The sequence below is a fragment of the Mercenaria mercenaria genome, chromosome 12 (genome assembly GCF_021730395.1).
Source record: "Mercenaria mercenaria strain notata chromosome 12, MADL_Memer_1, whole genome shotgun sequence".
Classification (NCBI taxonomy): domain Eukaryota; kingdom Metazoa; phylum Mollusca; class Bivalvia; order Venerida; family Veneridae; genus Mercenaria; species Mercenaria mercenaria.
In genome coordinates, this window is record NC_069372.1 from 43,042,742 (window position 1) to 43,058,269 (window position 15,528).

The following is a 15,528-nucleotide window of genomic DNA, read 5'->3' on the forward strand; positions in this document are numbered from 1 at the left end:
AAAATTCCTTTTAATTTTATCTTTAAAAAGATGGAATCTATAAATTCAAATCCCCATGAAATAGCTATTTTGGGCAAAACCATGGAATTTCATACCCAGGAAATTATATGATTTCAGAGTATCTTCGAGAGGTTTCTTGAAACAGCCTATATTTTACAATACTTTTTATAATTTCTTTGATTTTGAGATAGAAAAGGTTAAACACATGAAGGATGAAAACTGTCTAGTCTTCTAATTAACAGAGTAACATGAAATCATTAAACAGGCATAAAAATCCCTGGTTTTGGCCAAAATGGCTATTTCGCAGTAGCCTAAATTAGAGGATGACTAAGATTAAAGAATATAAAGAAATTGTTTTGTGTTCATTGGAACATAATTTTTTTGGATTGACACAACCATGAAATCTATGAAAATTAGTCTTCCATGAAAATTAATGATTTTACAGTATATGGAGATATTCAGTGACTATTCTAATGATAATTGCCAAATGACAATAACGAAAATTATAATTTTGCCTTGAAATTTTAAAGCAACATAAAATTCACTCTCAAGTCATTTAAGCCAGTTATATTCATCAAATTTTAATTATTATTTTGTAATTGTATAGTTTAATAGCTAACGGACTGACTGGCTGACTGTAACAGACACATGATTGTTTGCTTCAGGTCTCTTCTCTGTTATCATGAGAGATTTGGCCAACTTGACAACTGATGGACCCAAATGGATTGTCCTGGACGGTGACATTGATCCTATGTGGATTGAATCCTTGAACACCGTGATGGACGACAACAAAGTGCTCACTCTGGCCAGTAATGAGAGAATCCCACTGACACCATCAATGAGACTGCTGTTTGAGATCAGTCACTTGAGAACAGCCACCCCAGCTACAGTATCAAGAGCTGGTATCCTCTTCATTAACACCACAGATCTTGGCTGGAACCCGTAAGTCTTAAATTACTTAAGCAATGCAAATACTGTGAAATGATTAATATTCAAGATGGACCAAATTTCATGGAGTTGATGGTCAAGTTGATCCACGAAATTTAAAACCCAACGAAAACATAAAATTCATATTCATTTTATAATTAAAAGTTAAAATCCATGAAAATCATATCTCCACAAAATTACATGTCCACTAAATAAAATTATTCCACGGTATGTAGGCAAATCTGTATGTTTGATAAGGTTTTAGCCCATTATCACAGAGATTATTGCATAGTTTTGACTCCTTAGTTCATAGATATACCATCTTGTAAGTTATCATTTTTTGGTTTTGGTGGTATCGAACAAAACGAAATTAGCTCTAAAAAGTAGTTATCAAATAGTTTACTGTGCTAGGAAGTCCAAAATCAATGGAAGCCTGCATAGAGTTTTCAGTTGCTTTTTTTTTTCTTTAATAGACATTTAATAGACACATTCTGCATTTAGATATAGTACTTCTTTCTATATGTCATAGATATGTTCAGAGTTGGATTGATACACGTGAAGTACAGTCAGAGAGAGCAAACTTGCTGATCTTGTTCGAAAAGTACGTTCCTATCTTGCTTGAGACAATGAAGCACCGCTTCAAGAAGATCACACCCATTGCCGAGATCAGTCATGTACAAATGTTGTGTCATCTGCTTGAATGTCTTCTGATCGCCGAAAACACACCACCAGATTGTCCAAAGGAACTCTATGAGTTGTACTTTGTATTTGCATCAGTGTGGGCCTTTGGTGGTTGTACATTCCAAGATCAGGTAAGAATGAATTCCAGATAAATGTGCTGTTCTTAAGGTAGTGAACCTGTAATGATGTTTTATTAGGTGTTTGCTATATGCAAGTTTGGCATTAATCTATTGGTACGGAAACCCATGTGACGATGTGAAATACAATAACGCTGAAGAATGCTGAAGAAGTATCGAGATTGCATGCTCGAACAGAATTTGCCAAATGTTTTTAAGGATACACTACCTTTAAACTTGCTATATAGGGTTTTGGTTAGGCATTTTTCACACATTGCTCAATAGGTAGGACACAAGACTGAATCAGTAGGTTGTAAATTCATTTCTTAGGTTGAATAGAAATCAGTATATCTGACATCATTTGATCTCCACCTCTGATTCATATTGAGAAGTTTTTACCAATTTGCTGAGAACAAGTTTGTATAGATAAGCAGTCAATGAACATTAGTTAGGTTCAGTGATGGCCTTTACATTACTGAAATACTGTTGAAAAAATAGTATCAAACAATAATCTTTGTAAGGAATATCTGCATCCTTCATCAATTTACTGTACTTTCCAAGGAAAACACTGTCAAGGGAGACAGTTCTGTTCTTGCAAAGGGAATGAATTACTGTACTTGCTAAGGGAAACAATTTACTTTACTTACATGACTGTAAAATAAGTTACTACTATTCTCAATACGTTGGAGTGTAGTATGTTATCTGTAATGCAGTCTATAGAGAGATTCCATTAATGTGTAGTTTTGTACCAGTACTAACACGCTCTCATATTTTTACTAGTTGGTAGATTACCGTGTAGAGTTCACAAAGTGGTGGACCACTGAGTTTAAGACCATCAAGTTCCCAGCCCAAGGTACTGTATTTGACTACTACATTGACAATGAGACACACAAGTTTGAGCCCTGGACAAAAATGGTGCCCAAGTTTGAGTTGGATCCTGATCTACCGCTTCAAGTGAGTAATTTGCTGAGTAATTTTATCTGCATACCTTTCACTTGTTAACATACTATTCTACACTATTGTATCTGTAGTTCACTTGTTGAAAGATATTCCGTTCTGCCACTGAAAAAGAAAATGTTCTGTATCTTCATAATTGCCTGTTTATTCAGTTTTTTCCTATAATGTGTTTAATGTCAGTAAAATTGATAGTCGAGAATTTCATAAAAAAAAGGGGTAAGTTATGTAGAATAAATATTACAATATAGCAGTTTTGTTTGTCAATGAGGAAATGACTTTTTGGTAAAGTGATACCAGAAGGGTTTGTATGTGGTCAAAGTATTTAAAAGTACACATTCAAAAATATGCTGGGGTTCGAGATTATAATACTGAGCTTAGAGATTAGTTTGAGAATGCAGCTTTTCCATTGGTCAGTTTCAAAACTGAGCTCAGAGTTGTCACATCAGATTCTGAAGTTTTAGTCTATAACCTTTGACCCTGAATAGAGAGTTAGAAATGTTGTATCTATCTCCAAAAAGTTACATTTTGTTTACTTTATGCAGATTTTAAACTAAACGGTCCTTAGGAAGAACAATTCAGCATGCTTATTTGAATGCTTGCAGGCAGCCTTGGTGCACACATCAGAGACAACAAGGGTAAAATGGTTCCTTGACATGTTGATTGAGAAGCGCCGTCCAGTGATGTTGGTAGGTAATGCAGGTACCGGAAAGACTGTACTGATGAATGACAAACTTCGTTCGCTCAGTGAGGACTACATGGTGGCCAATGTACCATTCAATTTCTACACAACCTCACACATGCTGCAGAGCGTTCTAGAAAAACCACTGGAGAAGAAAGCTGGCCGTAACTTTGGTCCACCTGGAACAAGACGTCTGATATACTTTGTTGACGATTTGAACATGCCAGAGGTGGACAAATACTTCACAGTACAGCCTCACACCATGATGAGACAGCATGTTGACCATAGCCATTGGTATGATCGTGCCAAGCTGACTCTAAAGGAAATTCACAATACCCAGTATGTGGCTTGCATGAACCCAACAGCTGGTAGTTTCACAATTGACTCTCGACTTCAGGTACAATTTTATTATTGAAATTTTTAAGTTTTGCTTTCAATGTAAGTTCTTAAAGGATTCATCATTGAAAGAGTTGCTGTAAGATACCTTATTCTTGTCCAGTTTTGTCTGTAATATTATACTAAAGTGCGTGTCTGTTACGATCATTTGTATCTGAATACCTTCTAATCTTATTTCATTCAAAAGAAGTTTTCATTGTCCATTGAAAAAATGAGAAACTGGTATAAAGACTGCATGAGATGTAATACATTAATCTAAATTCTGTTCTTTCCTTTTCCAACCCAGTTAATTAAAATATTTTCGTATGGTACATTTCAGAGACATTTCTGCGTGTTCTCTGTGAACTTCCCTAACCAAGAGGCTTTGCAGACAATTTACACAAGTATCTTGGCTCAGCATTTGGCAATGAACAGCTTTGCCGGAAATGTGCAGAAATATGCTACCACACTGATCAACGGTGCTTTGGCCCTGCACAACAAAGTGACATCAACCTTCCTGCCTACAGCCATCAAGTTCCACTATATTTTCAACCTGAGAGATCTGTCCAACATCTTCCAGGTAACGTTGGCCGGTGGTCTAGTGGTATTACACTTGACTGTCAATCCAGAGGTCCGGGGTTCGAATCCCGGTCCAGGCACTGGAAATTTCTGAGATGCTCTCGAGTGTCTCCCACCTAACTTAGAGGCCTGTACTGGTTCTTCCCAGGAAAGAAGGATTCACGTGTATCGGTGCTATACACAGGGCACATTAAAGAACCAGACTGTCTATTCGCAAAGAGCTAGGCTAAGTTAGCCGGACAAGTCTGTATCTAAAAAGGATTTCTCTGTATCTGTTCTGGGGGCTTTATCTCACTCTGTCCCTCTGGTCAGATCGCTCTGTGTCTGTACTAGTAGAGGATGTAAAGCGCCTTTGAACGTGTTTATCATGAAGAGGGCGCTATATAAATCTGGAATTATAATAATAATAATAATAATAATAACGTGTTGTATTGTATAATTAAAATTTCCGCTGGGCTGAATGTTTGTAACATTAAGAATTGGAATTGAGTCTTGTGGTACAATATTCATGATATAACGTCAGTTTTGAGATGTATATAAAAATAGGGCTATTTATAAAATTAATACATCTTTTTCAAATATTCATTTTCGCAAATATGGACACTTAATGCATAAATCTCTTACAAAGATTTCTGATACAGCAGTTTTGTGCTTTCAATAGATTCACATAAAATAGAAATAGATGTTTCAAGAAACAAGAAAATTCAATGTTATAAAGCAAGAAAAAAGTGTCAGATCAAAGACATCGTATCTTAAGTCCTTTCTCCACCTCTGATTCATGTGGAGAGGTTGGCAGTTACTTGTGGAGAACAAGTTTGTACTGGTACAGAATCCTGGAACACTGGTAAAGTTGACTGCCAGCCGTCACATTTATATCTTAATACTGCTGAAAAACGGTGCTAGACCTAAAATATAAAATCTGGCCTAATGTAAACTTATGATGGAATTAGGAGTTTATAAAAGCACAAACTGGTAGAACTTTATTCGATGAATGATGCATAATTCAAAGTGTATTACATTTTACTTCAGGGTGTGATGTTTGCCATGTCAGATTGTGCTAAGACACCTGTGGAGCTTGTGAGATTGTGGATGCATGAAGCAGATCGTGTCTACAGAGACAAACTTGTAGATTTAGCAGATATGGAATCGTTTGACAAACTCAGACAGGACATAGTCAAGAAATCATTTGAGGTACAGGATGAAGAAATTTGGAAACATTTATAAGATTTTCTGCTGAAAAAACATTCTCTTGCTAAGAAAATAAAAAACCCAAGATTTTTATTCCGAGTTTATAAGTTTTGCATGGAAAATAAAAACTAGACACAAATTTCTTCAAAAATTATTAGAAACATTAAGACAGAAAGAAAACTTAAATTACATATAAGAAATGTTGGAAGTGCTATTGCAGATCTTGAAACATATTTTTAGCTCGACTGTTTGAAATTTAAACTGCTTAGCCATATGCTTCCAAACTTCATGCATGTTTTTGGCATCTTGAGATGACATCAGAGGATAAGATACAAACCTCTAGATTTTTATAAATCAAAATTATGCCCCCTTTTTACTTAGAAGTTTTACTGAAACTATTATTAGGAATGTGATAAAAATCTCCAGTTTTTGGCATCATGATATGACCAGTCTGAGCTATATTCCATATATCCAAGTTATAATTTAAAAAAATATGCCTGTTTTTCAACTTTGAAAATTTTATTGAAGCTTTAGTATATATGCTAGTATTGGGTGAAAGGGCTTCATATAGATGAATGTACTGTCATTAGACAGCTCTTGTTATATTTCCAGGAAAGATGAAGAAAAATAAATATGTAAGAGGAATTTTTTTTGTAAAGAATGCATATGAGCCGCGCCACGAGAAAACTAACATAGTGGGTATGCCACAAGCAAGGATCCAGACCAGCCTGCGCATCCGCGGATGCGCAGGCTGGTCTGGATCCTTGCTGGTCGCATACCCACTATGTTGGTTTTCTCATGGCACGGCTCATATGTAAAGCTATGCGCCTAATAATTCTTATAATAGTATATAACAGTTTAACAGTATATAATCATAATAATGATTATTTTTCAGGATATTGATGAGAATCTTCTGTACAAGCAACCATTAATTTATTGCCATTTTGCACATGGCATTGGAGAAGCCAAATACCTCCCAGTAGAGGGTTGGGCAGAGCTGAATAAGATTCTTGTTGAAGCTCTTGACAATTATAATGAACTTAACGCCGCAATGAACCTTGTGCTCTTTGAAGATGCCATGTCACATATTTGCCGAATCAATCGTATTCTGGAATCTCCTCGGGGTAATGCCCTGCTTATCGGAGTCGGTGGTAGTGGTAAACAGAGTTTGTCAAGGCTGTCGTCATTTATTAGCAGTTTAGACGTGTATCAAATTACCCTAAGAAAAGGTTATTCGGTTGCCGACTTGAAAGCCGAACTTGCTCAGCTTTACTTGAAAGCAGGACTGAAAAATATGGGTATTGTATTCTTGATGACCGATGCACAAGTTGCTGACGAGAAGTTCTTGGTGTTGATTAATGACTTGTTGGCATCCGGTGAGATTCCAGACCTGTTTGCCGATGATGAATATGAAAACATTATTAATGGTGTCAGAAATGAAGTAAAAGGAATGGGACTAGAAGATAGTCGAGAAAACTGCTGGAGCTTCTTTATTGATAAAGTCCGTAGAACTCTAAAGGTTAGTTTTTTTTTTATAATCTTCTTTTCTAAAGGTGAATGACTTTTCTTTTAATTATATTATTAGAGCTGTAATATTTAGAAAAATTTATAAAAATGGCGATGTCAAAATTTTCTTTATTTCCAAAAAAGAACTTGTTGATTTTAACATCAAATTGTATAGAGTAGTATAAATAGCTGTTTCAACAGTGTGTTTCTTGAACAAGAATTAGATTGTACTTCATTTTTATTGAGATGTCAAATTGTATAGAGTACTATAAATAGCTGTTTCAACAGTGTGTTTGTTGAACAAGATTGTACTTCATTTTTTATTGAGATGTCGTTAGTGGTTATACAGTTACTGATTTCAAAGCTCTTTCCTCTTGCCCCTGTTTATAGCATTGCTTGGGTCGTAGTCTGGTTCTACCCTGGAGTGTGGGCATGCCTGATATAATGCTCAAAGGAGCACCTTGCATCTTGAAAGCTTGAAAGAAGCCATATGACCCGATATATGCTAGTTTGACGTAAAACAACTTTTTTTTATTGAATTTCAGGTTGTCCTATGTTTCTCACCAGTTGGTGCAACATTACGTGTACGTAGTCGTAAATTCCCTGCTTTGACAAATTGCACCAGCATTGACTGGTTCCATGAGTGGCCAGAAGACGCTTTGATGTCTGTATCAGCAAGATTTTTGTCCGAGGGAACAGAACTACCAGTAAGTACACAAAGTATAGCAAGTAGATTTTGTTGTTTTATACATTTTGTATGTAGTAGGCCCCCGGTAATATTAAATAAAAGTTTTCAGAAGTCTGACATTTTTTGTGACTAAAGAGATTATGTCTGAAAGTCCGTTATCCTCCACCTTTCTTTCTTGTGTGGAAGCATTTCGTGAATTGCATAGATGATACAAGTTCTGAAAAAAGTTAAAAAAAACTTGCATGTTTTCCTTATAGGAACTTACATACATAAAATACCAAAAAGAAGATGTTATTTTTTGCAACGGAAACAATTCATACATTTGAAATGAGTTTGAAAAATCTAGGTTTCTAAACATTTTACCAATATTTTAGAATAATGCCTTAATAATATATGCAATGAATTGTGATCTTGTGGTCACTTTAACACATTCTTATGGGGCATAATATCACATGTTTGACAGTTATAAGAGTGAAATAAATTCATTACATATTTTTTGGCACTGCAGTAGTGTAATAACATATTGACCTTGACATCGTTTCAAGCATAGAGGAATTGGTAAATTAACTTGGTCTAGCAGGTAAAGAAAGAAGGAAGTTCGATATTTCAGCAGAAAAAGCAAACATATAATGAAAAGAATATTACATTTGTGTCTTTCCACATTGAATTTATGAAACTTGTTGAATAAAAGAAAATAAAGTGCTAGACAGAGCCTCGCATATTATGATTTCATTCAGCTCACCTAATAAATTCAGTATGAAAAGACACTTGCGTAATACCCTCTTTATCTATATTATTAACTGAAAGATGTGTTAAAATATTCAAGTCATAATTTGTTGAACTCTATGTCTGATTTGAACCATTTCAGCCTGATCTTTGTGACTCAATTTCCACATTTATGGCCTATGTGCACAAATCTGTGAATGAGAAGAGCCATCAGTATTTCATTAATGAAAGACGTTACAACTACACTACACCTAAGAGTTTCTTAGAACAAATTGCTCTCTACCAGAATCTTTTGGGGAAAAAGAACACTGAATTACAGGCAAAGATCATTCGTTTAGAGAATGGTCTGGAGAAACTGAAGAGCACAGCACAGCAGGTATGCTTTTCTATGCAGATAGACTGTTAAATCAAGTTTTCCAGCTTTTGGTGTTATGTGCTTTAGATAAAGGACATTGAATAAGGTGGTATGAAATGTGAAGTATATAATTATGTTGAATACAATTTCATACATGATGTACATTTTGTTAAAATATTTCATACAAGGTCTTAAAAACCATTACTTATACATATAATAACCAGTATTGTAACTTATTTTCAGTACGTGTAATATCATATAATTATGTTACTTGTATGTTAAAATATTCTGTTATTGGCTAAAAACACAAATACAAAAGTCCGACTTGAAAAGCTACTGGTTTAGCTGCATAAATGGAGGCGGTAGCGTTATAGATTAGGTATTGTTGATCCGTTTCAAATAGAAAAGTAAGATTTTCTTGTTCCCTGTTAAATAGGTAGATGATCTGAAAGCTAAGCTTGCCTCACAAGAGGTAGAACTAGCCCAGAAGAATGAAGATGCAAACAAACTTATCACAGTTGTTGGTGCCGAGACTGAAAAAGTATCAAAGGAGAAAGCAATTGCTGATGAGGAAGAAAAGAAAGTCTCCAAAATTAATGAAGAAGTATCTAAAAAGGCCAAGGATTGTAGTGATGACCTGGCTAAAGCAGAACCAGCTTTGCTCGCAGCTAAGGAAGCCTTGAACACTCTAAACAAGGTGAATATTGTGAATTCAATTTCATTGGCATAAAATCTCATTGTTAAGCCAGTCATGACTATTTTGCTGAGACTTTGAATTTGTGGATAACTAATTTCAAAGATAAAGAAACGTGATTTTTAATGTTTGTTTGGATGCACTGGTAATTTTGTCAATTGATGCAAACACGAAATCCACGAAAAATTAGTCCCCCACAAAAAATTAATGATTTCACAGTATTTTTTCTACCATTTAGAATATCAAAATTTTGATGACTACCAAAGAGTGTAGTACTGAGAAATATTTTTCAGACATAGAAGGATATACCCTATGCCATAAATATATTTCAGTAGAACACAAGTGTACTTAGAAATACAGAAAATATTGTTAAAGGCTGACAAAATGAAAGTTTTCTGAATGATAATCTTACGCTCTCTTCATCTTTCAGAATAACTTGACAGAATTGAAGTCCTTCGGTTCTCCACCCGCAGCTGTAGTGAACGTTACAGCTGCTGTCATGTGTCTGTTAGCTCCAGGAGGAAAAGTTCCAAAGGACAAGAGCTGGAAAGCAGCCAAGAGCACCATTATGTCAAAGGTAAGTTTAAACCATTAATATTTTGAAATAGAGGTGCAGTGTCCTTTCAAAAACCACTTATATGATCTGTTGTAATGTTCTACAGACTTTTTGGACTAGGAAAAGATCTTTCATTGAATATGCCTGTCAGTATAAAGGAAAACGAACATTTGTTTTGAGAGCTATCTTGATATTGTTTTCACGAAACATACCAATTCTTTCTTTCCGCTACAGGTTGACGTCTTCTTGGATAATTTGGTCAACTATGATAAGGACAATATTCATGAAAATTGCCAGAAAGCTGTCCAACCCTTTTTGAATGACCCTGAATTCGATCCAGATTTCATTCGGGCCAAGTCATTAGCTGCTTCCGGTCTTTGCTCATGGGTTATCAACATTATGATGTACTACACGGTATTCTGTGAAGTTGAGCCCAAGAGAATTGCTCTAAATCAGGCAAACGCTGAGTTGTCTGCAGCCAGAGAGAAGTTACGAGTTATTACCAACAAGATTCAGCAGCTCGAGTCTGATTTGGCCACATTGACAGCCGAATTTGAAAAGGCTACAAATGAGAAGCTTCGTTGTCAGCAAGAAGCAGAGACAACTGCGAAGACCATTGAACTGGCTAATCGTCTTGTGGGAGGATTGGCATCAGAAAATGTCAGATGGGCCGATTCAGTGAAAAATTACAAAGAACAAGAAAAAACACTACCTGGAGATGTCTTACTGATCACAGCCTTTGTGTCATATGTGGGTTGCTTCACCAAACAGTACAGAACGGATCTGCAAGAAGAATGCTGGTTGCCTTTCTTGAAGACTTTAAAGAATCCTATACCTGTATCTGAAGGTCTTGATCCTCTTACGCTGCTGACAGACGATGCCCAGATTGCCTCATGGAACAACGAGGGTTTGCCAAGTGACAGAATGTCCACTGAAAATGCCACTATCCTTACCAGCTGTGAACGATGGCCTTTGATGATTGATCCTCAGCTCCAGGGATCCAAATGGATTAAGACACGGTATGGCGCCGACTTGAAAATTATTCAGCTGGGTCAGAAAGGATACCTTGATGCTATTGAAAGGGCTGTATGCAACGGTGATGTAGTTTTAATTGAAAATATGGGTGAATCTATTGACCCCGTGCTGGATGCCCTTGTTGGAAGAAACACTATTAAAAAGGGAAGAGCCATTAAGATGGGTGACAAAGAGGTAGAATACCACGCTGATTTCCGCCTCATTCTTCACACCAAATTAGCCAACCCTCATTACAAGCCTGAGATGCAGGCCCAGACAACACTTATCAACTTTACAGTAACAAGAGATGGTTTGGAAGACCAGCTTTTGGCTGCTGTTGTCAGCAAGGAAAGACCTGATTTGGAAAAGCTGAAATCGGACTTGACACAGCAACAGAATCAGTTCACTATCACATTGAAAGAACTTGAAGACAACTTGCTGGCACGTTTGTCTGCTGCTGAAGGTAACTTCCTCGGAGATTATGCACTTGTTGAAAATCTTGAGACCACCAAGAGAACAGCAGCTGAGATTGAAGTGAAGGCTGAGGAAGCCAAAAAAACAGAAGTGGAAATCAACACTGCTCGTGAGCACTACAGACCTGCTGCCGCTCGTGCGTCACTTCTGTACTTCATCTTGAATGACTTGAACAAGATCAATCCTATGTACCAGTTCTCTCTGAAAGCATTTAGTGTTGTGTTTGAGAAAGCCATCGATAAGGCTGAGCCAGCCGAAGAGGTGAAACAACGTGTTGTCAATCTTATTGATTGCATCACATTCTCTGTGTATACATACACAGCTAGAGGATTGTTTGAGAAGGATAAGCTTATCTTCACAACCCAGATGTGCTTCCAAATTCTTCTTTTGGCTAAAGATCTTAATCCCATTGAATTAGATTTCCTGTTGCGTTTCCCAGCTACACAGAACGTCACAACACCTGTAGACTTCCTCAGTAACAATGGTTGGGGTGGTATCAAGGCCCTAGCCAACATGGACGATTTCCGCAACCTTGATCGTGATATTGAAGGTTCAGCAAAAAGATGGAAGAAGTTTGTTGAGAGTGAATGCCCAGAAAAAGAGAAGTTCCCACAAGAATGGAAGAACAAGTCATCCCTACAGAAACTCTGTATGATGCGTGCTCTCCGTCCAGACAGAATGACATATGCACTTAGACTATTTATTGAAGAAAAAATGGGCACTAAATATATTGAGGGTCGTGCTGTTGAATTTGCTAAATCGTATGAAGAATCTGGCATTGGAACTCCAATCTTCTTTATCCTGTCACCTGGTGTGGATCCCCTGAAGGATGTAGAGAAGCAGGGACAGAAACTAGGATTTACAATGGACAATGGAAACTTCCACAATGTCTCACTAGGTCAAGGTCAGGAGATTGTTGCAGAACAAAAGATGGAGCTAGGATCAAAAGAAGGACATTGGGTTGTTCTCCAGGTAGATTTAGCAGCAACTGATATGTTTGTCCATCTAATGTATTTACTATCATTTAGATGTAGTTATAGAATACTATCGAGTTGTTGATCACAGCTAAGCTTGAGTCATTAAGTTTAAAGCTGACAAGAAATCAATTTACATTAGAACTTTGGTCTCATCTCTGTGTTAAACAAGGAGGTCATGATGGTCTTTGATTGCTAACAAGAGAATGATTTCATTTAGTAGGAGAATAAATGCTGAAATATTTGATAATCATAAATGTTATTATATTGATCAAATTTTGTCTCTAGTATATCAATTTATATTACAGTAACACAATGTCAATTATCAATATTGAATGAATTTTAATATTTATTTTCAGAACGTCCATTTAGTGGCTAAATGGTTGGCAAAGCTTGAGAAGAAAGTGGAGGAGTACTCGACAGGAAGTCATGAAGCATACCGATTATACATCAGTGCTGAACCAGCAGCAACCGCAGATTCCCATATTATTCCACAGGGTATCCTTCAGGCGTCCATTAAAATTACCAATGAACCCCCATCTGGTATGATGGCTAACTTGCACAAAGCACTTGATAATTTCACACAGGTAAGCACGTAATAGTGAGTGCGAACTATTCATTAAAGATATATTAGACCTAATTACACATTTAAAAATAAAAAAAAAATCAATTACTCGTAGTAACTTCAGGCACGCCGTTGTCATTTAACAAGTTGTTTATTATATACCTAAACGTAACCCAGTTATTGGCATGAGTTACAAGTACATTGTGTTACTATTTATAGTAAGGTATATAATAAGGAAAAACATTGACGTTCACTTGCAACCTTGCGGAGTTTATAAATGAGTATGTATGATAATTACCTTTTACCTTGCTCACTATCAGTTTTCATTTGTTTACAGGAAACTTTGGAGATGTGTGCCAGAGAGACAGAGTTCAAGGCCATCCTGTTTTCACTCTGTTATTTCCACGCTGTGGTATGCGAGAGGAGGAAGTTCGGCGCCCAGGGATGGAACAGAGTCTATCCATTCAACACTGGAGATCTTACCATCTCTGTCAACGTACTTTACAACTATCTGGAGGCAAATCCAAAGGTACATCATCTTGATATATTATGTTTCTACTTGAACGTAGATTTCACATTCTGAGGTGTTTTTTTTTTCGCCTTTCAGAGAAAGTAGCGTAAGGTTTTAGACCTGGCATTTTCTCTTTACAATGTCACTTGTAAGAAATTGCAAAATAATACAAAGGAAATACGAGTGAGAAAATATTTATTTATGTTCTTTAATCTGTATTCTATTTTTGCATTAGTAATTTTTTATTAAAAGACACAATTTTAAAACGACAATATTCGCTTTGCCAAATTAGAAACACACTTCAAAAATAATTATTATGAATTAACACTATTGTAAGACATGGGTGAATTTTTCTACTTTAGGTACCATGGGAAGATCTGCGTTACCTGTTTGGAGAAATTATGTACGGCGGTCACATCACAGACGATTGGGACAGAAACCTTTGCAGAACTTACCTACAAGTATACATGCACCCTGACATGGTATGTATCGATATATTTTCACCTGTTTATAAACATACAAGTTGTGTTTTATATATCACTTGTATATGTTCCCGTTTTATTGAGTATGACGTGGCAACGTTGTATATAGCACAGAGTGTGATTTATACATGGGCATGCTTTGATTTTATTTTAATAAGAAATAAGAAAGAATACAAAACATTTCGGTCTATGTGCAGTTTACGGTCAGACAAAAAGTGCCTCATGGACATCGTCATATGCCACTTAGGTCCGACTGGCGTAAATACAGACCCCCATACATATACCAATTGCTAAATATCTACTCGCCAAAGAAGAGTACTTGTTTGAGCATGCATTAGTAGTTGGATGTTAATTATTAAAAAGTGATTACTTTGTCATATTATTTTTTTTTCTGCAACATTTTCCTTCAAGTTGATTAAGTGGCGTTTGGTTTTGAGCTGTGGTGTATTTTACTTCTTGAAATGAATGTACCGGATTTAAGTTAAGTAGTATGTTTATCTAGTAAGACCGTTATAAATACTTAACAGTCAATTTGAACAGTTTAGATGTTTTTGAATTTCGTTATCTGCATATTTCGATTAATGCATTCTTTATCAAAAATAATTTTAACTTTTACAGTTGGAAGGTGAGCTGTACCTCGCCCCAGGATTCCCCATCCCACCAAACACTGACTACAAGGGTTACCACAACTATATAGATGAATGCCTGCCACCAGAGACGCCATACTTGTATGGTCTTCACCCCAATGCTGAAATTGAGTTCTTGACCAACACTTCAGAGAACTTGTTCCGTATTGTTTTTGAAATGCAGCCACGTGATTCTGGAGCCGGTGCTGCTGGTGGAATCAGTCGAGAAGAGAAGGTAACATTTAATGAATTGCGTCCATTTCTTGCTGTTTTATCTGTAATCAAGTAAAATTTGCATTTTTTAAATGCTTACAGTATAAAATATTTAGTTAGAAAGTTGTTTGTATACGCTTTTCCATAAGAAAGTTGTTTGTATACGCTTTTCCATAAGAGTTTTTTTAAAAGGGATATTGAATCACTTGCCCTTTACTGATGTTGATTCAAAGCAATATCTGGAGGGGCGCCTTCGTTCTTCCTCCACCATCAAAAGCGGAAAGTGTCATCATTTGACTACATTATGTTGATGTGACTCTAAAACAAAATAATTGTTAAACAACATAGTAATCGCCTGATGTGTATATTACAGATCAAGAGTATACTGGATGAAATTGTTGAGAAACTACCTGAGGAGTTTAATATGTTTGAGATCATGGGTAAAGTACCTCCGGAGGAGAGAACACCATATGTTGTTGTTGCCTTCCAAGAATGTGAAAGAATGAATGGCCTGACATCCGAGATCAGAAGATCCCTTAAAGAACTGGATCTTGGTTTGAAGGTATGGATATATATACTACTCGTGCCCCCTGCACTATCATAATGTCAACAGGTTCATAATGTTTTCTTTCGAAATACACA

The 15,528-nt window shown here is 36.3% G+C and overlaps 1 protein-coding gene across 2 annotated transcripts in view; it reads left to right on the top strand.

Annotated features, from left to right (window-relative positions):
* LOC123533859 (dynein beta chain, ciliary-like) overlaps positions 1 to 15,528 on the top strand; it is a 43,035-nt gene that overhangs the window by 25,978 nt on the left and 1,529 nt on the right. For both annotated transcript variants that reach the window (XM_045315796.2, XM_053519875.1), the window contains 17 exons: positions 666 to 942; positions 1,457 to 1,739; positions 2,505 to 2,678; positions 3,284 to 3,757; positions 4,076 to 4,315; positions 5,344 to 5,505; positions 6,398 to 7,021; positions 7,554 to 7,715; positions 8,565 to 8,798; positions 9,214 to 9,474; positions 9,902 to 10,048; positions 10,262 to 12,487; positions 12,849 to 13,076; positions 13,392 to 13,583; positions 13,928 to 14,047; positions 14,666 to 14,908; positions 15,260 to 15,448. In XM_045315796.2, the coding sequence (XP_045171731.2) occupies positions 666 to 942; positions 1,457 to 1,739; positions 2,505 to 2,678; positions 3,284 to 3,757; positions 4,076 to 4,315; positions 5,344 to 5,505; positions 6,398 to 7,021; positions 7,554 to 7,715; positions 8,565 to 8,798; positions 9,214 to 9,474; positions 9,902 to 10,048; positions 10,262 to 12,487; positions 12,849 to 13,076; positions 13,392 to 13,583; positions 13,928 to 14,047; positions 14,666 to 14,908; positions 15,260 to 15,448 (6,236 nt within the window). The remainder of the gene's footprint in view (positions 1 to 665; positions 943 to 1,456; positions 1,740 to 2,504; positions 2,679 to 3,283; positions 3,758 to 4,075; positions 4,316 to 5,343; positions 5,506 to 6,397; positions 7,022 to 7,553; positions 7,716 to 8,564; positions 8,799 to 9,213; positions 9,475 to 9,901; positions 10,049 to 10,261; positions 12,488 to 12,848; positions 13,077 to 13,391; positions 13,584 to 13,927; positions 14,048 to 14,665; positions 14,909 to 15,259; positions 15,449 to 15,528) is intronic.